The sequence below is a fragment of the Zosterops lateralis genome (genome assembly GCF_965231275.1).
Source record: "Zosterops lateralis genome assembly, chromosome: 4".
Taxonomy (NCBI): Eukaryota; Metazoa; Chordata; class Aves; order Passeriformes; family Zosteropidae; genus Zosterops; species Zosterops lateralis.
Genome location: NC_139765.1, coordinates 32447979 through 32473816, shown reverse-complemented (window position 1 = coordinate 32473816; position 25838 = coordinate 32447979). Strand labels below are relative to the sequence as shown.

At 37.2% G+C, this 25838-nt stretch overlaps 1 protein-coding gene across 2 annotated transcripts in view; it reads right to left on the bottom strand.

The window, feature by feature from the left end:
* Window positions 1-21910, bottom strand: part of MGAT4C (MGAT4 family member C) — a 28407-nt gene extending 6497 nt beyond the window's left edge. Inside the window, exons 1-2 of one of the 2 annotated variants that reach the window (XM_083858802.1) lie at window positions 21846-21910; window positions 1354-1507 (exon numbers count right to left, since the gene is read on the bottom strand). In XM_083858802.1, coding sequence (XP_083714928.1) covers window positions 1354-1494 — 141 coding nt within the window. In that variant the 5' untranslated portion in view covers window positions 1495-1507; window positions 21846-21910. Of the gene's footprint in view, window positions 1-1353; window positions 1508-10022; window positions 10134-21845 lie in introns of those variants that run through there. The other variant, XM_083858801.1, reaches the window with a different exon arrangement.
* Window positions 21911-25838: the final 3928 nt, after the last annotated feature.

Below are 25838 nucleotides of genomic sequence, written 5' to 3'. Positions count from 1 at the left end.
GAAGAACTCTCAGGAGACTTCGTAAGAGACTTAGCTGAGAGCTATATGAATGCAAACATGCCAGAACTACGAAGACAGAAGCAATGAAAGAGAGTGAATTTATAAAAGGGGGGTGGGGTGGGGGCAGACCAAATTAAGAATAAGACATGGAGCCATCTGGGGAGCTGGCAAATAGGACAGGAAAAGATTTCAAAAACAAAGCAAGAGGAACACCATTAGCAGCGATAATTATAGCACTTTCAGAAACATCTGGGGGACTTTGAAGCAATTAGTGAACAGAGAAGAAACATAAGGGAAAACGCAAATAGGAAAAAGAAGTGATAGCGATAAGCCAGGTCAAATTTAATCATACCAAGAAATGCTAAATAAACAAAAAAAGTGCAAAACCTTAGTGTTAGACAAAGAAATATGTCTGTAATGGAGTAACATTCTATAGGCATGGGCTACTTTTTCAATGGCTTTAAAAAGTACAGCATAATATTAATATTGTAAATATTTGCAATACTGTTATAAGTAATTTTATAGCTATAATATTTTAAATTAAAATAATTAGGACTATATATATGATTGTGATAAATAATGTAAGGATTTTGTTACTTGTGTATTACATTTTTTGACCTATTAATATGTTTCTTTTCAGATGCAAATGAGATCAGAATTCACCGTTCAAAATACTGGAAAATCCATAGAGTCCCTGTTCAATTCAAGATAAAAGCAGTACTATCTAGTCATATCACAATATAAGAATTTCAGTTTAGTCATTTTACTATTTGCAAGATCCAGTTTTTCAACCACTATGTTCTTTTACTGGGCCCAGTCCAGTCTCCAAAGAAGTGGAAATTCAATCCATTAATCAAGGCTCCAGGGCTCACTTGGCATTCAGCACTGAAACACCCCTAGTTTCAGTGTAACATAACTGTGGAGTTATGTTATGTTGTCAGTAGCTTATTTGTTTAAATTCCTAACATAAATATTTCCACTTTTTTTTTTTTTCAAAATAATAAACCTACATTAGGTTTTATTTGTCTAATTTTTAATGCTGTAGCACTGAACCTGTCAGACTAAAATCTGAGTTACAGAAAGTAAGGAAAACACAAAAATAAACTCACTAAAATTAAATAATTTATGCAAGGAACTTAAAGTAGATAGAATGGGTGTAAATTTTCTTTTATAACTTTACTTCTATAATAGCATTTAATGCAGTATTCAGAGGTGAGATTTGAAGTGTATACTTAAGAACAAGCTCCCGCCTCACACAAATGGTTGAGATGTAGCTTATCCTCTACTGTTCTAGTGTTTTATTAGGGGTGTTTTACTCTTCTGTTGTTCCAGGATCACTTCTTTGGAACTTACCAAAACATAACCATCCTCAATGTACAAGTTCATGAACAGCAAACAAACAACAAGGATTCCTAAGAATGACACTGCTGATCGTTTCCGCAAGCATCTCATTTTATCAAAATATTTCAAGTTGTGTCTCGTGAAGAACTGCATGCAGTAGTGTCACCTGTGAATAAAACCACAGTATTACAAGAATGGTCCACCCGATAAGCATGACAAAAACTAAACTTACCTTCAGATGTATCAAGTCCCTTCAAACATACATAGACTGCACTTTCAAGCAGAATTAATTTCATTTGACCATTGTCACCTTCAGGTTTAATATACAATCTTAACTATAAACTAAGCTTCCTTTTTTGTTTGTTTGTTTGTTTGTTTTTTTATTTTGGGGTTTTTGTTTGTGTGTCAGTAAAGAAAAGAACACCCACTGTCATACCCATTTTAAAGTGGGCTTATGATGTCACTGTGGCAGAAGTGTATCAACAGTTTGGTTTGCTGTGGGATATAGAAAAAGCAGAAAACTCCCATAATGGTGTGGATGTAGGCCTAAAGTTACAAAGATACAAGAATGAGGACATAGAACAATAAGACTGTGTTTTTGTACTGTGTAGAGTTAGGCTTTATGAAGTAGAAGAGTATAAAAAGTACCTGAGTAATAAGAAATATGAAATAAGCACCTATTGTTAGACAGAAGGTATATGTGTAGTTTTAATGATTGGTTTATGCAGGTGCCTGTAAGCTCTTAACAATTTACTATTGGTTAAAAAACTTTTAAAAGGCCTTGTAACACAGACAATTCTGGCTGCTGTTGGCAAGACGTGAGCTGTTGCCATTTTTCATGTTTCACCCTGTACTGAGGCAGATGTCACAACAAAGCTCAAGGAACACCTCTCGCCCCATTATTTGGAAAACCGGATTCAACAGTTTGGTCTCCTTAACTGCCAGATCCTGACTTGGTGGCCAGAGATGGTGCTGTGCATTGTTTCCCCATGTACCCATGTCCCCTCCCAGGACAGGTCAACAGGCAAGAAGGAAATTATTGCATGGCTCAGTGTTGTTACCAACAGAAGAATTCTGTATACCAGAGCTTCCAGGAAAAAATAAGGTACCTTCCCTGACGTGAAAAAGCCCTAGCAAGACTGTGTAACATCCCTTAGCCTTGGGCCTCTGTACTAGGATGGAAAAACTCTCAGTGAAGGTATTATTTCCATTTTCAGAAGAAAGGTAGGTGTCTACCTTAGACCAGAGTAAGCAGAGCATTGTGAAATCCTTACCAATTTGATTAGATAAATCAAATAAGGGTGGCACAGAGATCATGAAGCCCCTCAGTATTTCTGTTCAAGATCAAGAAAAAGGACTGTCTAATCATATCACAATGTTGAATATTCATTTTAGTCATTTTACTCTGCAAAACAAGATTAATGCTGTTGTTGTCCACCAAATTGTAAGCACTAACCTGTGTAGGATTGTGTTTGAACAAAATTTGGCCCTAAACTAAAGATCTCCCTGCCCAAACTCTGAGGGATTATTAGCAAAACACCAGACTATAAACTTATTATTTATGTATTATGTTCTTACTCATATTTTGACTATTTTCCATAGAAATGAATGATTTTTCAATCAAATTTAATATATAGAAGTTACATACAAATGAAGACTTTAAAACCAGCCTGTGTGAAGTAGTAAAAAAAACTACACATGCAATGGCTAAACCCTGCCCTTAAATACCTTCATTTTTGGAAAGTGTTGAACATCTACACTGATATGAAATAAGCCATATTTGGAGTTCCATAAATGATTTGTTATGTCATATAGAAAATTTTCTGTCCTAATAACAAAAAACCTACCAAGCACAAAAACCAGTGTATATTTTTTTTGCCAAACTGAATAAACACATTTAACAGTATAAAATATGAGTCCATTAGACTAGAGAACCAGGAGGCAAATATATCAAATATTAGTAATGCAATTAGTAATTGCAAGGAATCTATAGATTCAAAATGAACTGCAGTAAATGGAGGCTGGTTGTACACAGAATGTTTTTATATTCACTATGTTGAGAATAAAACCAATAAACAGGCTGCATGAAGGAAAAAAAGGGATCAGTAACAATATGTATTTGTCTGTCTCTATTTAGGTTGAATTACAGAAACCTAATTATTCTGAAGCTTAAAACCCCAGTGTAGATATTTTTAAAGTTACATCAAGGACTTCTTTTTTTCTCAATATCTAAGGACATTGAATATAAACCTCAGGAAGGAGGTGTTAGGGACATGGATCTCTAAACACTAGGCCTCCCAATACTCCTGCAAATGCCTATGACAGCACAGTGGTTGCTAGTCATTTGTGGATTCCAGCAGCCTGTTGTGGAAATGAAAAAATGAAAGGTTGCCCCTGTTCTAGAAAAGACTGTGTTACACTACAATTTGGGTTTCATTTTAATTTCATTCTTTTTCTTGGTTGTGGTGTTTTTTTTTTTTTTTTTTTGTTTGTTTGTTTGTTTGTTTGTGTTTTTTTCCCGTTTGTTTGTTTTGGGTTTTGTTTTGTTTTGTTTTGTCCCCTTCTCCCCTGCCCCCTCCCTTCTTCTTCTCACAGTACAATCACTGATTTTCAAACCACTACACTCTTTTAAAACCAATCAGAGGCTCACTGGATGGATTAAATGCTAACACTTCTCATATTAATGGCATAAACTATCCTGACTACTGAAAATGCAGTTAGTCTGGGTTAGAGTGCTTGCAGTCACTACCAGCATATTACATTTTCCTTGGGTTTGAAAAAATAAAACAAACTTGGAAATAAATAAATGTGTGTTGTTTGAGCTGCAGGATGAATGCATGTGATGTGTTTGCTGGCTGGACTGTGCTGTTACACAGGTGCCTCATCTTTCCCTGAGCCTGTCTGAAATCCCCAAGAGTGAGGAAGGAGTTTACAACTGTATTTCCTGGTCAAACTGTATTAGACCACCCCTCTGTTGGATTAGGAATAAATATAGAGGGAATTACATAGGTGAGGCTAGAGGAACATAGGACTGTCGTGACTAAGACTGATGAACAGAGAGAGGAGAGCACAGTACAGTCACCACTCACAGAACACCTGCACTGCGTTGGTTTTACACGGAGCCATCACATCACTGATTTGCACGTGGAAACACCTGAAAGTAAAGCATCGTGCCAGCGAGGGCGGTTTGTTCATTAGATCTCTTGGCAGGTCATTGGAAGGGAGGGAACGCCCCAAGGAGGGCGCGCCCCGGTAGATCCCGCAGAGGAGGCTCTGACAGCGCTGCGGACAGCAGGGGGCAGCGCAGGCCCGCCCGTGACACCGCGGCCTGTCCTCACCGCTGTCCTGCTCCTCACCGCTGTCCCTCTGCTCCTCACCGCTGTCCCTCTGCTCCTCACCCCTGTCCCTCTGCTGTGCACCGCTGTCCCTCTGCTCCTCACCGCTGTCCCTCTGCTCCTCACCGCTGTGCCTCTGCTCCTCACCCCTGTCCCTCTGCTCCTCACCGCTGTCCCTCTGCTCCTCACCGCTGTGCCTCTGCTCCTCACCCCTGTCCCTCTGCTCCTCACCGCTGTCCCTCTGCTCCTCACCGCTGTCCCTCTGCTGTGCACCGCTGTCCCTCAGCCTGCTGTTCCTCAGTGCTGTGCCCCAGCCAGAGTCTGTCTGAGGGTGCTGCCTGGCATCCTGACATCCCTACACTGTGAGCCTTTAGCTAAGAATACACCCCGGGTCATACATATGTGCATGCAGAATTCCTTACATCTTCCTAGAGCTGCTTTCTCTTGCAGTTTCTTTTCCAGTTTGTGGATTGCGTTCTGGAGCACTGCACCAGTGAAATTTGCACAGCGAAAAAAAAAAAAAAAAAAAAAAAGAAAAAAAAAAAAGAAAAAAAAAGGTAAATCTTACTTTTTTTTTTTTTTTTTTTTTTTTTTTTTTGCAAGTAATGCCATTCATCTTTTGAAAAAGCCTCAGAATTTCCTGCAGTGAGACCCCTCATGTTCTTTAAGACCATTTGAGCAGAATATTCACCATTACTAAAAATCTTTGATATTGAACAAAAGGCTTCATTCAATTCAATTCTGAAGGCACAGCTTTGCTTGAAGATTTTATGCCTTCAATATTCATGCACAATTAAGTAGCTATCAGAATGGTATAAATTCAATTTGTTTCATAAAGCTGGCATTAAGCAGTTAAACAAAATAATTAATAAACCTGCATAAATTATAAATCTTTTCCTTTCTAAATGAGATGCATTGCTTTCCTCAGTCTCTAGAGAGGGAACCTGTAAGGCCACAGATCTCTATGTATATATATGTCGTGCTATCACACATACACGTGCAGTTTTACATGGTAATGTGAAATAATAATTCCTTTGACTTTCTAAAACAATACACAGTGAAGAGGTAGTAAGCCAAAAAATGCAATTACATACCTTTACAGTGTGTAGATGCTGTTCTTTACAGATCTACAAAGGTGTGAAATCTGTGTAAAAGCTCAAGAATTGATTTCACATGACAGTGCAAGTTTTTCTCTTGCAGAATTTGCAATACCCAGAAGAATTTTAACATTTTTTAAAAAGTAAATCCCAAATGACTATCCAGAAAGAGACTGTTTTTAATAAGTCAGGTCCCTGAAACCAAAAACTGAAATTAAAATATTTAAATTAATGGCTATTAAAATTTAAAAACAAATTTAAATTTGGATATCAATATGGCTATTCCCAAGAGAAAAAAATTACATAAAAGAAGATTTTTTTCCCTTATTTTCCTTGAAAAGACTTTTTTGTCATCTGTAGCATAATTTCTCTAGGCCACATTCATGCACACTCACTCTGATAAACCATTTCATATTTGATCCATCCTAATTCATCATCACGTTCTGCTAATACTAGGGATTTGTGTTTTGTCCTGCTTTTAGAGATTATTGCGTGCTTTCCTTACATATTTCCTCCATAAGCAGATATATAAAAAAAGTCCCTATGGTGTTACTTTACCATTAAGGATGCCAACATGAGTTAAGGATTTAGCCTTACCCCAACAGTACAATTAATCTCCTTGTATCTACAGCTGTACAGCCACAAGGTTGTCTTAATATTATATTCTGGTCTGCTTGAGTGCTGTACCCCAGCAGCTCAAAAAAAAGTTGCTTATTTACAGAGGCACTGATGGCTGTGAGAAATGACAACTGAGTTATTTTAATATTTTAATATTTTCTAATGAGGCATGTAGCTTTACCCGTCACTGTAAAGTCCGTATTCCAGGAGGTGGAGCTGATCCACTGCCACATTTATCACACGAGATAACACACAAAAAAACTATGATTGGATTATTAAAACCCTTTTGAATTTTATTGCAATTCCTGATTTGACTGAGATACGCGGGAGCAGAAACTTTATTTCTCAGTTGTGTGATATACCATTCTACCACTCTGTTACTGTACTGCTTTACTTGCACTTCTTAATCCTTGTTCAATGTGTTTTTCAGTTTTTCTTTTTGGAAGGCTGCACACAATACCTCGAGGATTGCATTCAGTTATCTCTATAAAGTCAAAAAGTGTAGTGGTGTGTTTTGGGGTTTTGCTGTTTTCTATATGCATCTGTTTTATACTGTTTCACAATGGTTTTCCCATATAGACCATGTTTTTCCCCATTGTGGTTTACCCCAGTTATTGTTATTAATCAATCATCATTTATGTGTCACCTGGATCCTGTCTGGGGCCTCACCCAGATGTCTAGAAAATTCTGGTGAGGACTCCGAGTGTTTGGCAAAGCCTCAGTTCTCCTTCCCTCTTAGGTCCTTCATTAGTTCTTCGGGTTGTCATTTAGGTTCGGGGTCATTCCCTTCTCATTCTGGATTGGTCCCAAGTTGTATCTTCCCTGCTCCCCCACCCCGATATTTAAGGTGAAACCCCGGGAGGGCAGCGGGCTTGGGTAGGCTGACTCCTGGGTGAAAGAAGTTGTGTGAATTTAATAAAACTCAGTTGAAGTTTCCCACCGGAGTTCCATCCCTTTATTTCTTGCATTGCTCACGCTTCTGCCGAAGCAAACGCCTACAGGACTGAACCTTTTTGCGGCGCTGGTGCCAGAGCTACCCAGGAAGCGCGGGCGACAGCAAAAAAGGAAACATTTCAAAAAAAATCCCCCAAAACACTCAAAACAAGCCAGATTTTTTTTCACATAGTTATTATTACATTTTGCACGTACCATGATTTTCTTACACAAGTTTTAAAAAACAAATTCTAAATTGTGATGCAGAATTGAGCTACAGAGGGCAGTGTACTAGAGAATTGTGATGGATAGGTTATTCCATGGGGCTCAGATGGACTCCTGGGCAGCTTCACTGTCTGCCTTACTGAAAGCCTGAATGTACATATAAAATGTTTAAGGCTGACAGGCAGCATGTTTGCTGCCACTGGCAGCAGGGAAATAAAAACTAGTTTGAAGGAAAAGAAAGTTTAACTCAGAATGAAGCTAACAACTCCAGTAGAGTTCAGGTTTTAAACTAGCCATAAGTAGATTGTGTGGCTACACATTAAATAAATTATTTAAAGCTTAATACATTGTCTGAAATCTGGGTTCTAGATACAGGGGGTTAAAAATGGAGACATATTAGTATGCAGATTACTCAAAATTAACACTGAGAAAAGGATGGGCAAACAAAGTAGGTTTTAGAAAAGAATTTGAAAGGCATAATAATCCTTGATTCACAGAAAGTGAGAGATTATTTCAAACACTAATGTAGTATACAGATATATACTGACCCCAAAAGTTTTAGAAAGGGGATGAGAGTTTAGGAGGAAACAGATGATTCAGCTGAAGCAAGTTACTGAACAGCGGAGAGCTTAAATTCAAAACAGGTGTTGGTGGATGAAGTGTCTTTCTTGTCTGACAGCTTCAGAGTGATATAAAATGGAGTCACAAAACTCTGGCTGCAACACTGAGCAAAATCTAATGCATTTCTTCTGGCATGGAGGAGTCAAGTCTAATCAAGGGGAAGAGATGACTAAGAAGTGTGAAGTTGCATTCACTTAGTAAAGTGCTGTCTAATCCATCATTGGATGGATGGCTGTATACCACTGGATATATTTTATCAAGTAAGTTGTAGTGTAAGATGTGGGTTTTAGAAAAATGATATAGACAGGGAGTTAATGGCATGTGGAAAAAGCCTGGAAGATAGGAAAAAAATAAGAAAGAAACCTGAAATAACCCTGAATTTCTGCTCTACAGAGACAAAGCAGAAAATAAAATAAAACAGCATAGGCATGAAGAGGAGAAAACAGGTAACTGTGACATCCAGGGAGAGTGAGATTAGAAGCTTTTAGTGATACAGGAGTGGAGTATAAGTCTGCATCAGAAATACAGGGAGAAACCCTGTCCCTTGAAAATAGCACTGGCCATCATTCAGAGAAGAGAATTTTCAGAAAGATGAGGATAGACATTAGTTATATTTATACCCAGTAGATTTTAACCATTGACTCACCAATTAATGAAAGGAACACATTGATGCAAGTATTGATAAATTCAACAGAAGATAAAACTTTAATGAATAGCTGTCACACAGTACATTTATACTGTATGAGAGTACTGGGATTATGAGAAGCTACGGGCTATCAGGTAAACTAAATTCCTTCAGTCTATTAGGGACCAGCAAGAATAAACTAGAGGGATATCCTGGTGTGAAGATACTTCAGGTCTCAGTCCATTCACCCAAAGCACATATTAATAAGCTGTATGAGCTAGTATCTCAGCAATACTTCTTCCATGTGTTAACTTATACCTCAATGTCCCACAGCCTTCAAGGTTTAGAGCTAAGAGCTTGTCAAGTACCATTGACAACCCTGTTTTAATAGAATTGCACTGAGACAAACGTATTTTTGGGATAAAAAAATGAACAGAAGTGTTTGACCAAAGCTGACTAATCTCGATGAAAAGAGTTTCATCTGATTCTGATGAAATCATTTAATGATTTTCTCATCAGCACACTCTGTAGCATCACATAATAGAGAGGTTAGTGGCTGTTTCAGAGAAGTGCAAAATCCCAGAAAGGCTGTGGCTGAAAGGGGCCTTTAGAAGTCATCTGTTCCACTCTCTGTGTCTGTGTAGCGCCGCCTGGAACCAGGTGCCCTTGGATGTGTCCAGACAGCTTTGGAATACATACAAGGAGTGAGATCCATGCATACTCTGGGCAGCATGTGAAGTGCTCTGTCACCCCCATCCTAATAAATGATGTTCAGAGAGAACCTCTTGGGTTTCGGTTTGCACCCATTAACTCTGTCCTGTCACTAGGCACTGCAGGCTTCTGTTTTCTTTGCATTGTCTATTCAGGTATTCACATACAATGTAAGATTCCCTCTGAGTTTCACCTTCTCCAGAATTAACCTTCCCAGCTGTTTCAATCTTTCCCTGCAGCAAAGATGCTCTAGTCCCTTAAACATCCTTGGGGCCTTCCTTGGACTCTGTTTGGCATGTCCATGTCTCTCCTTTACTGGGGAACTTGAAACTGTGTACAACACTCTAGGAATGGCCTCACCAGTGCCAAGTACAGCACAACCCTTGACCTGCTGGCAGTGCTTTGTCTAAGAAGCCCAGGGTACCATTCGCCTTTGTGTGAGTCAGTGCAGGCAGGATGCAGAAACAAACATAAAAAATATGAACAAAACTAAGAGAGTACTTCTCTTTTTCTTACTGCACCAGCTAAGGATCCTCAAAACAGCACCCAGACTCTCAAGCAGAGCTGTAGGCACTGTAAAGCTTGGTCCATCCTAGGGGGTCACCGAACCTGCTGGTTTGGCCTGTGTATCAGGGATTTGTACAGGTATAGTTTACCACTGTGCTTGATCTTTCTTACAGCAGAGAATAAATCGCCAGAATGTTTGATAGGGTGTCTCTAAGCCTATCACAAGCCCATATTATCTAAACACAGATGTTCTGCTTGTCAAACACACAAGGCTAAACAGCAATTAATATGATATATGTGGGTCTTGACACCCCAGCTGTAAGTCAGCTTGAGTGTGTGTTTACAATACTCCTTGCCAATCTTCTATTATTTCCCCACAGTCTTTGCTGCAAGGGCACATTACTGGCTCATCTTCAAATTCATGTCAACTGTGGCTGCCAGGTCCTTTTCTGCTAAGCTGCTTTCCAGCTGGGTGGTCCCCAGGATACATTAGTGTAAGAGGCTGTTATTGGTGCAGTATTTTGAATGTCTCCTTGTTGACACCCAAGGTTTCTGTCAGCCCAATTCTCCAGCCTGTCAAGGTCCCTTTCTACTTTATCACAACTCCGTGGCATATCAGCCACTCCTCCCAGTTTTCTGTCATCTACAATCATTTAGTTATTTGTAATCCTGATGTGGAGCAAAACCTCTCAACTAAAAAAAACAAAGAGCCTCCATGCAGTTGCATATATGTGTGACTAATTTCAACCTATCATTTGATGTAACCTTAACCCTAAAGGGGGTTCTAGGCACTGAGTTTTGACAATAATTATCCATCCTCTTCTTGCTTCACAGTGTTTGTGGCTTGTCAGAAGGCAGCATTACCAGAGATGCACAGCCTTGAGAGATTTTATCTGATTAGGAATGAGTGACATTTTTTGTGATAAGTATTCACTTCTGAGGAGATACTCTTGGTGTTGGATATACCGGACCTATGTCAAGTATTGAAAGATGTTTTTACCTGACATCCTTACATATTTCACAGAGCTTACATAATTATATGAATTTCAGGGACACTGCCAAGATCAAAAAGTAAGTATTTTTAAAATTGGGTGACTTCCAAATATTTTAATTACATTTTGTTTTCTTATTAATTTTTATTTCTAATTTTTTTATTATTATGAATGGCATGGCTGGGTCCTTTAACATTTGCTTAGACTAGGTTCAATTTTTTCAGTAGAGGAAAAAATTCCATTTAGAAAGTTGGTTAATTTTAAGGGCAACTCTCAAACTCATGAGATTCTACCATGTAATTGGATATTTGCACAAAGCCATGTATCTGTGAAGGTCATGGTACCCCTGGGAAATAATGTAAAATAGATTAGAAAATTAAATGCCAGAAAATTTGTTTTCACTGGCCATAGTACTAATTTGTTTCTAAGATAAAAGTTTCATTAAGACTTTCCAATGTGAACCCAGGCACCAGCTTCCTAATCAATAAAATAACTTGTTTTATAGAGAAGGCTTAGAAAGGTATGGATGGGTGTGTGTGACCAACAATTAACTTATCATTAAAAAAAACCCAAACCACAACAAACTTCAGTAAATTTTAATGCATAACCATATATAAGATGAAACAAATTCTTTACAAAAATGCTGTATTTGTTTGTCTTTTCTTTTAATGTTTGTCTTCATCTATTGTCACATCCAAAACATACTGTTTTGATAATTTATTTTCAGCAGAAGCAGTCCAGTGTGTGGACAAAATACATACAAAATCTGTCATCTTCTGCTTTGATTCTGGAGTCAGACTAACTAGCACAAACCCAATTTATATCTCCAAAATTGTTCAAGAGTTCAAAACCCAGTAGTCTTGATTGTATTAATTTGGTTTTTAACAAGAAAGAACTAAAATATTCTTGCTGTTGAGTGGACTGTGTTCTTTATGGAATAGTCTGGCCTTGATCAATTACATTAATTGATGACAGTGTAAGGAAGGAAGATGGTTTTAGAGGTTCTGAAAATCTGCAATGTTGTCTTGTATTCTAATGCAATTTGATCATGCAAGCTAAGCAGGATCTGTAGTGGGAGGGGTAAATAGCTCTGTTGCCAGTGCTCTCTGATTGCTTTCGCCTTCTGAGCTAATATTAGAGACCTTGTGAATAAATCCTTCACGAGAAGGGTGGCAGACCAGGTGCACTAGCGGTTTCCAATTGTGATGATGATGAATTCAACTTTAATCATCAGATTTCCCACAGACTTCATAGAAGTGGCTCTAGGCAGAATAAAAAGAGACCTTGGATGAAAAGCTTCATGCCAAGTTAACAGGCATTTCAGATCCATGAAGCTGAGTAGCATAGGATCTCTGCAAGCACACCGACTTATCTAAAGCTGCTTTCAGTGAGCACGGCCTTCCTACCCTTTATCGCTGTGACCTGTCAAGTAAAACTAGTTCTGTTTGAGAAGGGAACATCTCTCCAAATCCTGTGCCTCTGGAAATCTCTGCTATTCAGTGAGAAGCTGAAGCCTGATTTCATTGAACTGATTCACCATTATTCAAAGGGATAGTGGAGAAGGAGAAGGAGTTACTACCTCTGTCTCACAGCAGTTTCCCATTTTTCTAGAAGATGTTTAATTCATTTTACTTCCAACTTCAATTTATGTTTTAGTAGCATTATGTTTGGTGGTATCTGTTAGGCTGTACCATGGACAATTTTGTAACCTAAGCAAAAACTTTACCCCTTGCCTTTATTGAAAACAAAACAAAGCAAAACTGAAAAACAAAACAAAAAACAAAACAAAAAACAAACAAACAAACAAACAAACAAAAAACACCAATAAAATAGCTGGATGATATAGTTAACATGTCAGGTGTGCCAAATAGGCTTTTTTATACTTACCACACATCAAACCTGAAAGTCAATAAAGGCTTAAATGACTTTTCCCACTATTCTAAATTTCAGTTATTATAAATAAACTTGAGCCATGGCAATAAAATAATATTAATTATCAAGATCTCTAATACCAAAAATATTTTTGAATTCCTTATTTTTCCAAATAAATTTTTAAATAATCCAAGTAGATTAGTAGAAGAGGGCAAATAATCCTTTGATAAATATATTTGATGGTTTTTTCTTGGGTGTATTAAGGTAAACTTTCAATACACTTCTCCTCTGAAGAAGCTATTAAATACTGTTTCACATTAGTGACTGAAGACTCTTTCATGTATCTTAAATCATATCAATATATAAAAATATAGTTAATCAGTAAACCAGTTATTTCAATTAAATTCAATACATAGACAGGAAGGAATTTCTCACTATATGATCAAAAATAAGCTCAATAAATGTAAAAGTGCACTTTCAACATCTATTTTTTCTCATTTTTACAATGCCAGCAGCTACAATGTAGTTTGCAAAGAAAAGAGAATTGCAGAGTTTGGGGAAGGAAAAGAAACCACTATAAAAGAGTTTCTCACTAAAAAAATTACATTTCTTTGCAAGTAAAATTCAAACAAGACCAACTGATAAGTTAAACTTTTAGTTGGAGCTATGTACTAGGAGCAAAGTGTAGCATTTTCACTGAGAAGAAAAGCAACCAGAATATCCACAATATCTTAAATAAAGTAAAAATAAAAAGAACATAAATAAAATCTCCATAGCAAGTTAAAAAAAAATCTATTTTATTCTATATTTTACATAATTTCCTAGCTTTGCCCCTTGTAGGTAAACTAGCTCTTATTTTTAAATAGCTCCTAAAATGCAGAAATAAGTTTAATGATGGGTCTTATGTGTTCCACTTTGCTCAAACTGGTTCCTTTAGAACAACAGCCTTGCAATAGCCTTCTGAATCACCTCTTGTAGAGGCTTCTCACCACCAGTGATGTTACGGAGAGCTCAGGGAAAACAAAAGTCTAACTCGGCACTGGCAAGAAACACTGTTGTAAACGGTCATAAAATCTCAGTACCCTATGTTTTTCTAATGAATTACAATGTAAATAGATTTAGTGAGTTTCAAGGACAAGACACTTGCCGTCTTTTCAAATAAAGCTTTCAGAAGTGACTACAACAGAAGAACACTTGTTGACAGGTGTACAAAGTTCCTGAGGTGATACTTTCAGGTCACTGCTTGGCTACTGATTGCTGGGTGATATGTCTATTGGATGTATGCCCCATTGTTTGAGAATTCATTGGAGTTGTGCTTCATTTTCTTCTTAAAATGACATTTGCTTAGCCAAACACAGACACCTGAGCTAGTCACACTTAGTCTCCACTTATAACCAATGAAGAAAAGTATTTCTAAACTGTGATTCATTTCACTAACAGACTATTTTATAAAATAAATCACACGAATTGTGCCCCCAAAATGCCCATTTCTCTTCACTGGCTACAAAAACAGCCTGAGATGTAATACTCAAGTTATAGATACACAAAGGGAGGAATTCCTTTCACATTCCCTAAGTAATTTATTTTTAATTCCTTTTTAAAGACAGCACATAATCAATAAGCCACTGTCTCTGTCTCTAAAACATGGAACTACAGCACATACCTACACCTATCCTCAGAAATGTCTTCATTCTACAAGTGCACAAGGTCACAACCTCTATCATTGCCATCCATGGCTATAGCTGGCACGTCTTGTCTGCAGTAGACTACTACAAGTTTCCCTCCATTAAAAACTCAAGTATGGTTGTCTATACCAAGATAGTTCTCTTTGTGTATTTCACAAACCACTTTCCTGACTCCAGATATCACTCTGCAGCTTCCCTCCAGCTTTACCCAGGGCATGGTTTTGCTGCTTCCAGAGTATCCATTCAATAGATTCATCACAGTACAGCCCACAGTAGACAGACTATTCCCTTTATGCCGCACAGTAGGTACCTAACAGCTTTACTGCAGGATGTATGAAAGTTGAAAGAGATACCCATTGAAGGGCTTAACAGCCACAGTGGACTCTTGCCCTTAAGTTGTGTTGATGGGAGAACTTACTTTAAGTGAGATAAGTTTTCTGTGTGTCAGGGCAGTAAGTCTGTTTCATCTCAATGCATTATGGGGTATTCAACCCATACACTGGGTCTGGCTGAGGTGGAGTTCATTTTCCCACAGCAGCCCTCACAGTGCTGTTCTTTGCATTGGTAGCTTAGAAAGGTGCTGATAGCACAGAACCTGTGGTTTTTGGCTACTGCTGAGCAGCACTGGCACAGCACCAAGGCTGTCCCTTAACATTCGGCAGGCTGAGGGTGGCTAAAATCCTGGGAAAGGACACAACTAGGCCAGCTGACCCAAACTGACCAAAGGGATATTCTGTACCATATGATGTCAGCTCAGCTATAAAAGGTAAGGAAAGGAGGAGGAAGGGGAGCATTCATTATTTACAATGTTTGCCTTCTGGAACACGTGCTATGCCTGCTTAAGGCCTGCTTTCTGGCTGCAAGCTGTGTGAGAATATGCTTTGTACTGGAAGCTCTAGTGACCATGAATGTATCTTAATCAACTGCAGGCACAATGTGCTTGGAAAAGAAACTATTCATGGTATTGCTGATGATCACTATTTTTCAGCTGTAAATATTTAGCAACTAAGTTTTATGACAGGCTCTTCTGTGTGTGGGTTAGGTAAGTGGGACTAAACATATCTGCAAATGCAGCCAAGCAAGCGCAGAATGACTTGCTGATTTGTATATTGGAAATATGTGACTCAGACATATAACTGTAGTAAATTAGAGAAAAATGACTGAATTGTTTGCAAGTGGAAAATCAGGCAGATACTTTATTTCTTTTGTTTTAAGTTTACAGTTATTAAATTTATATGAATCCTTAATGAAAATAATAAGCAAAGAAAGAATAACGAAGGAGAAAAAGCCAAAAATTCTGGCTTTCTTAATTGTCAATCTTTGATTGAAATAAATATGGTAGGAAGAGGGGCTTATGTACTAGAACATTTTTAGAATTCTTTCCTTGCAAAATTTCTGCATGTTCGTGCTTTGGGATATTTTTAAGGTTTTACCATGTGTTTTGGAAGTAGAAACTTCAAGATGAGCTGTGAAGTTACATGGAAAATGATGTGATTGCTTCCCACTCTTTTTGGCCATTTCTAGAGCATGAAACCAAAAGCCAGAATGTAGCTATGTTTTTAAGGGCTATCAGCTCTCAGTATGACCTAGTATCTAATAGTTGCTCAGGTTGTATGCTGTTTGTTTGTTTGTTTGTTTGTTTGTTTGTTTTTTTTTTTTTTTTTTAATTGGGCTTAGGAGGAGAAGTAGAATTTCGATATTGTTGAAATTGAAATTGAATGCTTGAGCTCTAATGACCATTGAGATTCTAATATAAAACTAACATTTTTGGCATCACTTTCTAATACATCTGGACTGTAGACATCAGCCTAGGCTTTTAATGTTCTTTTGACCTCTTAATGTACAAATCCTATAACATCAATATGATTTAACCTTGTGACATCAGTAGGTGAAATAACATCTTTTTGTGATTCCAATATGTCAATACATTATTGTAACATGATGCTTGAAAAGTCGGGGGTTTTGCCTAAAAGAAAGGTACTCTAGCAAGTTTGTGTGCAGTAAAGAGCCTAGTTATTTTTCTTTAGTCTACCTACAGAAATAAAGATGATTAGAAATAAATTGCATATTATACGTTACCTGCACTTTTGTGTTGTTTATTTTGCATTAATATTTCATGTTCTGTAGCTCAGTAAGTACACAATGATTTTCTGTTGCTTGTTTCTGTTAAACTACATGACAATGCAGTTTGTGTTTTTATACTGGCTTAGAGTGTGCAATGACTTACAAAGAAGTGCAAAAATATAAAATGTTTCAATAAGTAGATCATAGAATGATTTGGGTTGGAAGGGTCCTTAATGATCATCTAGTCCCAAGCCCCCATGGGGGTGTGCCATGGGCAGGGACACCTTTCACTAGATCAGCTACCCAGAGCACCAGACAACCTGGGCTTGAACATTTCCAGGGATGGGGCATCCACCGCTTCTCTGGCAACCTGTTCCAGTGCCTCACCATCTTCATAGTAAAGAATTTCTTCCTAATATCTAATCTAAACCTGCCCCATTTCAGTTTGAATCCATTTCCCCATGTCCTGTCACTACATGTTCTCTCTTTAGAAGATTATTTTTAGGCTTTTCTAAGTTTATGTAAGTTAAAAAACTGGAAACACACATGCATGAGGTTATAATTAATCAATTCAGCAAAAATATTGATAAAACATCAACTAGCAGATCACTTCGGCTGACTATTTGGCAATTACTCTCTTCCATTTAGTCAAGTTGAAATACATTTTTCTACTTCCTTAAGTGGATACAAGAGAGAAAAAAAATAAATTGCTCTTTTCTGGAGAAAACTATGCTTTTCAAAGAGCTTGCACTTTTTAAAATTACTTTATTAAACAGATAATTCTTTCAGAGATTTTTACCTGACCTCCCTATACTTTCAAATCTGTATATGTTGGCTTGTAAGCCTCCTATATGTAAAATATATATACTCCTATACTCCTATATGTATATATAAAGCCTCCACTTTCTTTATAAATGACTCTGTATTTTTATGGACTACAGTGACAATAATTGCTACCTAAGAAATGCTTAAGAATTCGAAACATTGTGGAAAATTAAGAGAAAATCTGCAGGTGATATGTGAGCTCATTTTTCAATTTGATGAAGTTCTATTGCATACAAAAGTAACAACTGTGTCTCCCTTTACAAAAAGAATTCTACATTCCTAAAATGAATAGCCATTCATTTTGAATGAAAAGTAGAACTTCTTTAGTAGTGTGTATGATTTCAACCAAGAAAAATGGCTCATGGAAGTTATTTTTCTATCATACTAGAACTGATATTTTAATTCAGTATTATTAGAATTAAAATAAGCTTTACCCTTCTCTGTAATCTTATAGCATAGCTCAAAATTTTGATTGCTGTGAATCAGGGACTTGATCTTAGTATTTCAAAGGCAAGATCTAGACTGCAAAGTAAATGATAAGAAATAAAGGGAGAAAAAAAACATGAAATAGATTTAAGATGTAGAGAAGCAGAAAATGTGCTTTGATTAACTGAAAGGTTAATTACTGAAAGACTTCCTCCACATAGCATACTGTTAATTAGAAAGTCTGAGCAATGTGTGATTTAATTTAACACTATGCAAAAGGCCAACATGACGTAGTAAACTGCTTGATTCTTCTTGTGCTTGTGAAACATATAACTTGGTGTTTCATTCTACTCTGGACTAAAAGAAACCCGCTTTCCCTTTTTTCTTTATTTTTAATAGATGAAAGACAAGGTTAAAAAAAATGAGACTTTGGTAGGGATGACAGCAATTATATACCATGGATTTATGTTCTCACCCACCACTGTCACCTTTGCTCTGATCTGCTAAGCGCATTGGGCACAGGGCAGAGCTGCTCTCTGCAACAGAGTTTCTGGTCACCTCAAGAGGAATATTATGGTGTCTTCCAGACAGCAGCAAGTCTTGAAACTTACATTCCTTTTCTAGCATATTGAGAAAAGCGTTCTCATAAGAATGGAAAGTATAATGCTAAAAGTGTTCCACAACAATGGGACATCCAGTAGAGTGCCAGACTGTCCTGTTTATGACTCAGCAGAAACCCCCCACTCCTTCTGACTTTTGGAAATACTCTAAGCAAACCATCAACAGCACACATGGGAGGGCACTCACAATAAGCAAAATGTATGTGGAGCCCAGAAACCTCATTAAATTTGGCATCTCCCGGATGTACCTCAAGGATGGAAGGGCCTGTCAAATTTACAAGGAGCTGCAGAAATGGACACAGTGGACACAATATTGGGTAGTGAATTTAAGGGAGTCTGGGACAGAGATCATGATATTTAAGTCCCCGTTGTTGGGGGATGTATCAATTTCACAGGGAATTTTGATGGGAAATTTTTTCATAGGATAATCAAAAAGACAAACTAGAATTACCAATGTAGTATCAGGCCTAGACAAGGTATAAACCCAATAATTAATTATTGTGTCACTGGCTCCCACACTTTGAACTATGAAGTCAGTACCTTGAAGCTGGCTGATAGTACTGTGAGAATAAACAGCAACACTTTCAACCATTAAGAAAGAATTCATCTTCTGGTTTTAGTCACCTAAGCATTAGTCATATAATCCATGCTGCTTACAAAGGTACTCATTACAAAGTAATCAAATGTATGCTAAGATAGCTGTTTCAGAAAGGTGCTCTGAATAGGTAAACTCTTTCCATTTATTCCACTTTTTCAAAAGTAAAGTTAGGTAAGATGACTTCTGTCTTTACATATTGCTGTAGATTTTGAGAAGTCTAGAAATGTAGAGCCATTTTCTCTAAATATTATTTGAAGCAGGTTGATAGAATCCTATCACAGTAGTAAGAAAAGGAAAATGGAAATAACAAATGCATGGCAAGCAGCATGAGCCAAGTAGGAGGAAAAATGTGAAATCTTCCTAGTGCTATACAATTAATTTTCCAAGGATGTAAAAATCCACATTGTCACAGACTAATAATTAGAGACAGCTTATTGTCATTCAAGGACTTTTAGCATCACCAGTTCTTGTGTAATTACCTTTATTTTTCATTGCAGAGACAGGATACCCATTTCCATTTATGCCGCTTTATGGATAATTCATTAAAATCTACCCAGCACAGGCTAACATTAATTTGAAAAAAATGGCTGCCTCTTCAGTCTTAGAGTTGTTTCCACTTAACTAATCCATGTTAATAGCAGTTAACTAAAGAAGAAATAAACCAAGAAATACAAAGAAGATAAAAGAAAATATCTCTCAACCAAAGAAAAAGTCCACTCAATCCTCCACCTTTGGAACAGAAGTTTTGATACTGTCCAGTTTAATGTAAGCAAGCCCCAAACACAAAAGTTAAAAAAAGTATTGGAAAGGAAGAGGGAAATATCACTCCTCATTCCTCTTCAATCCCCAAATAACAGGGTCTAGTCAAAAACTTGGGGTCTCTCAACAGCTTCTCCTGTAACACACATTGTACCCACCATAGCAACTACCTGGTTAAGTATCTTTTCCCTATAGTGGCACAAGTTTACAAAGGAAGCTATAATTTTCTTTCTCCATACTACTATCCTTTCTTCTAGCTCCATGTGATCTACAGGATAGTGTCATAATTGAAGAAATAAAAAGAAAATAGCATACTGGCAATCAGGTCTGCTTTTGACAACAAAACTACTAAAAATGTATAAAATTCTTAAATAAACTTGGAGCTTTGAATAAAAAAGTCAGACCCTTTTTCTGCTCAGAAAACCACATATATTTTAATCTGAACAGACATAATACTTTTTACAGTGCCTCTTTTTTGATGGAGTTTAAAAAAGAGAAATTGTTTAGACTGAGAAAGATTTGCCAACAAGACAAACCTACAGTCACAGACATCTATTTCTCTAAGTTTTTATGATTAATATTTTATGGCTCTCACTGATCTGCCCAATTTTAAGGAAAAATGTGGCACAGCTAAAGAATTTATCTGTATCAAACAGGAGGTAAAATGCAAACTACAATAGAGATGTCATAGTAAAGTATTGTGTTTGCTCACTGTTAGCTGAAACACTGCATGGAGTGCTTTATCTGAGCAGCAGAAACAATATTAGCATACATAAGTATGATGGTATACCCATTAAGAGCAAAATACGATAAATGCTATTTTTAAGGTGGGGTTTTTTTTTTTTAATTCTACCTACGCACTTCATTCTATACAGTTATTCTATAAAGTAACAACCATTTACTTTGCTGCAGATTTCTGTAAGAAGTATTTCAAGTTTAGCTTATCAACATTTTTGATTTATCACCATTAGAAAAAATATAAAAAGAAAATTATTCTTTTTCTACATTCACTGATGAACCTCAATAATGCATCAAGGACCATTGGCTGTAGTAAAGACATTTGAGGAGACCATACAGTTCAAATAATTTTGTTAGTGAGTCTGTTTGCCTTAGTGAAATGTGAAAATATAATAACAGAAGGACTCTACTGTGTTCTGTAATAACTTTATCAATTATGCTGAGGTGTAGCAGGAAAAACACATTTGCCTATGGCAAAGAGGAAACAATGAATTTACATAGAAAAAAATATTAGTTATAATTCAAGTATTACATGCCAATTACAAAAGGCTGACCATAAATCGTTATTTGATGTGATACATAAGGTTAAAAGACTGGCTGAATAACCCCTAGGTTTAGTTCCTTGTTTGTCCTGCCTAGACTGTGCTGTGTGGCTCAGGTCACAAGAACACAGCTACGTAATTTGCAGACGGTCCAGATCAAGCATTGGTGCAATTCCTTATCAGACTAAAACAAGCTATGAAAATGAGGCTCTGGTTTGTGATACACTTCTCTGTACTGTGTCACCTACATAAGAGATGCGACCAGCTTCCTCAGCATCCCAACAGGATGTTGGTGTGATACCGAGCAGCTGCTAAAAAGTTACAAGTCCAAACACACTAATTCTCCAGGAAGGCTATCCTCATATGCAGCCCTTGTGATGGCGTGTATGAATATGAAATGTTTGAGGGGGTGGTCAATGGAGTTCGTACAGGTCAATTCCTACATGGAATAGGGCTATAACCAACACTAGAAAATGTCAGCTGTGGCTTTGTCTAGGCAAGGTTTGAAAATCTCCAAGGACATTCCACAGCCTTCTTGGGTACCCTGTTCCAGTGCTGCTCTGCCATTCCAGTAGATTTTTCTTGCCCAGGTGTCTAATCTGAAACATTCAGGTTGTAATCTCTGACACTGGTAGAGAACTAAAGCCACAATTGCATTACCTAGTATTAAATATGAAAATTAAATATGAAAAAAGTAATAAAGACACTTACAACATTTCACTTGTGTCACCAGACGCAGGAACTGAAAACTTCAGTGCAAAGTCATCTCACAACAGCTCATTAGAAAGACATGAAAACTCTCCTAGTAGAACGCCTTACCATTTGGAGATTCGAGTCAGAAACTGAAAGACAAGAAATGAAAATACAATTTTCATATCTCACCAAGTTTATTAGGAATTACTATGGTAATTATAGTTATTTTAGATCAATGGGAAAGCTATTCTATTATCTATAAAACAATTAAAATGCAGACGATATTCAGTCATCTGTAGTTTAGAATCTGATAATTAACAGTCAGTGTTACCAATGTTCAAATAAACCCACATTTTCATATCACAACCCCAACAGTAGTTCAAAATTCATATCTGGGAGGAAATAAAAAGTGCAAAGGAGAAGATAGAAAGAAGGCTGTTGGGAAAGATGGGACAGGAAGGACTTATGGATATGATTGTCTGGTAAGAAATACAGGGAGATGTAAAACCTGTGAGTGAAATAGAAATGAAAGCCAGCTTTGAGATGTAGGCATGCTAGGCAGGAAGACGGTGATTAGTTGGAGTCAAGTTGAAGGACAGGAAAACAAAAGGACTCAGGAATGTAACCTCTCTCCACCCTGCCAAGGCATCAGGGAACAAGTGCATAAGAAAGTAGTCTTTAGAGTTTAGAATATAAAATGGTATGGTAATATAGTAGTTCTCATTGGCTGCATGCATGTTTTGTATCTTGCACCGGTTGGTCACTGTAAATTAGAATATTCAACACAAAAAGAGATATAATGTATTGTAACAAGGTCCTCACTCTCTCTTACCTCCCTTCTCTACCCCTTAGCTCTCGCTCTTCTACCTCTCCCTTACCACTCCCTCTCTCTTGCTCTTATTGCCCTCTTTTCTTCTACCTCCCTTACTCTCTTGCCCTGTCTTGCTCTTTTCCCCCTATGCCTTCCCTCTTCTAATTCTCTCTCTCTTACCACTCTGACACCTGCACTCTTCTTACTCCTCTTACCCCCATAGCTTTTTTACCTCCCTCACCCCATACCCTCTCTCTCTTTCTCTCTTTTGGGGCTTTGCTTCAGCCGAGGCTGGTGGCTGAAGGCAGGCCCTCTTCACCCACGACCCTTGCAATAAAACCACGTGTTTCTAAATATCTCAGGTCTGCAGAGTTCCTTGTCCCTGCCGTCCACGGATGCTACTACAGAAGGCAAATCACAGCTTGAAGTGTGCTATCTCTTAAGATGCTTTATTTGAATGAATATAGCAAGCTGAAAATCTGCTGTGAATCTCCAGTGAATCAGTAATATTTTCAGCAAAAGTAAATCAGATTACCCTATTTCCAAAAGCATTATTGAGCAACTATAAAAAGGGGAGAGTGCTATAGTAAGTGGCGTATTAGGAGTATGAGAACATATTTCTTATTGTCCCAGCAGCTGTTCTGCACATCGCAGAAGAAAATGCTTTTAAAAGGATACCTGGAGGGTGGACAGTAGTGGGAAGGGAAGGGAAGGGAAGGGAAGGGAAGGGAAGGGAAGGGAAGGGAAGGGAAGGGAAGGGAAGGGAAGGGAAGGGAAGGGAAGGGAAGGGAAGGGAAGGGCATTAGTTCAGGAGCCAAGAAATCTAGCTACAGGTGAATAAAGAACACTATCTTTGGCAAACTATTAGTCCCTTAACCTGGGACAATGTTACATAGTTTCCTATTCATGAGCACCACTATAATTTTGCTGCTAAAATGAAACAAGAAATTTTCATCTTGTGCTGTGCTGAAATAAGAAATTAAAGTCTCACTTAAAATTAAGGTCTTATAATTTCTTCTCTATGTTAGAATGAAAACAGCATAGGGATGCAGTACTAAGATAAATGATTCAGCCTGTCCTTTCCCATTAAATTCTTACTGATGCTACCTGTTAAATACAAAATTTGCATAGACAGATAGATTGCTTCTTTGATTCCTCCACGTACTAAAGCACCCCATGGTCTTCAGAACAAAATGAAACCTGAGTAGATAGCATAAAATTTTCTCTACAAATAGCCAAGAAAATTGCTGAAATGATAAATTCTTTTATTACTGAAGACATAAATGGTGGTCAATGGTGTATTTGCTTAGACTGTGGGGACTTTAAGACAGCTATAAAAAGAGAGCTGTTAAACTATAGATGATTATGATGATGATAATGATGATAATAATAACAATAATAATAATGCTACAACAAAGAGAACATGTAAAACAGCCAAAAGAAAAAAAAATCAAAGCACAATTTGGAAAAGCAGAACTCATGTCCAAATCATATGCATCCTCGGGCTTCCAGCAATGAAAATCATCTCATCACTAAGCATGGTAGGGAGTAAAGATTCTTATGGTGTCAGCTAGTAATAGCCTCATGTCTAGCCATTTATCTAGTGTGTACATGTGCACACTAGAAAAAAAAGGGGAAAAATGCTTAAAAAAATCCAAATGTGCAGAAGCCTAATCCTAATCACTGAAAAATAATTAATATATAATTTCATTTTAATGTTTGACATTTATATATTACATTGCTTCCACTATATGACAATAATATTCTCCTCAGATAATAACAATTCTAGCTCCTAGCTCTTGTCTCATAAAGAAGCGACTTTTTACTGAAGAGTTTCTGCTTGTGGTAGAGGAGTAGGAACAAAACAAATCAAACTGATCAAATAGTGAATAGGCAAAAATTATATTGTCCTCCCCTTTTTTTTTTTTTTTTTTTTTTTTTTTTAATTGAGAGGGCTGAAAGAAAGATCCTTGGTTTATGCAAATTGCCACAGGTCTACTGAAATTGAAATCACTTTTTTTTGCCCTCTCATAAATTTTTCTTAAGTTTCCCTCCCCCAGTCATTTTTCATACCATTAGACAAAGAAAAGGTAGGTAAACCATGAATGCTGTTCCTTAATTTCTCTCCAGTTTCAGATTAAAAGCTGCTGATGATTATTATTTGATGTGTATCAGCTACCGAAAATAGTGACTCAGAACCATGCCTGGAAATTATTCTTAAATAATTTTTCAAATGGCACTGATTTTCATATGTTGCATATCCACAATATATTGTCCCCATATTTCTTTGTGTTTAGGGGACTATCTTATGACTGACATATAATGGCATTATAGAAAAGTACTTGAAGGGAGTTCATACCAATGTTCTTTCTAATCTATTAAATAATCATAAAGGAGATTTTTCTCTTTCTAGTAGTCCCCATGGATGATAGGCAAGCCTGTTCCTGTGCCACATTCTTCCAATACTTACTCTTTAATACCTTTAAACCTAGCAAAAGGCTTTCACATGGCACACATTTCCTTTTGTTGTGTGCCAGAAATGAATGCTGGCAGCTGCTCTGAAGCCCATCCATTCAACCTGCACCATTCCTGGAGCAAAGCTCTGCTGGATGTGAGGAGTGCTGTGCCAAGTCAGCCAGTATTTGTACTAGGCAGGCACTGCTCCTGTGCCCAGTGGGAACCTCAAGGGCTGCCTAAGGATTTAGGAAGGAAAGCAGGGAATGGAAAAGGGCTATTTTTACATAGACTCATCTCTTTTAGCAAAGGCAGTTTCTGAAGTGCAACGAGGGGGACATTTTCCAGAGAGATCAAATAGAACTGTTACAGGAATTTATATAAGCTTTCCTGAAAATGTTGAATTCAATTTGCCTAGTGAAATAATGAATCTGTATAAGTCCAGGAAAATAAAATAAAGAAGTAAAAATGCATATTATTTTATACTTTTTTTTTTCTTTAAATTTAGCAGCCAATATCAGTTTTGATTGTTTTTCAGAGCAAGAGAGAAATTTTCATGTCTGCAAGATGGGCTGCAATATTTAAAGCTTTACCTGAAGGGTTTAAAGAACTAATAACACAAACTCCAATTCTCCTGAACTTCAAAACTGGTACATATCATAAATTTAGGTACTATTCCTCTTGTATCTGTGAATAAATAAATGCTTGCTAACACACATATGTAAAAGACTTATAATTAGAGTTTA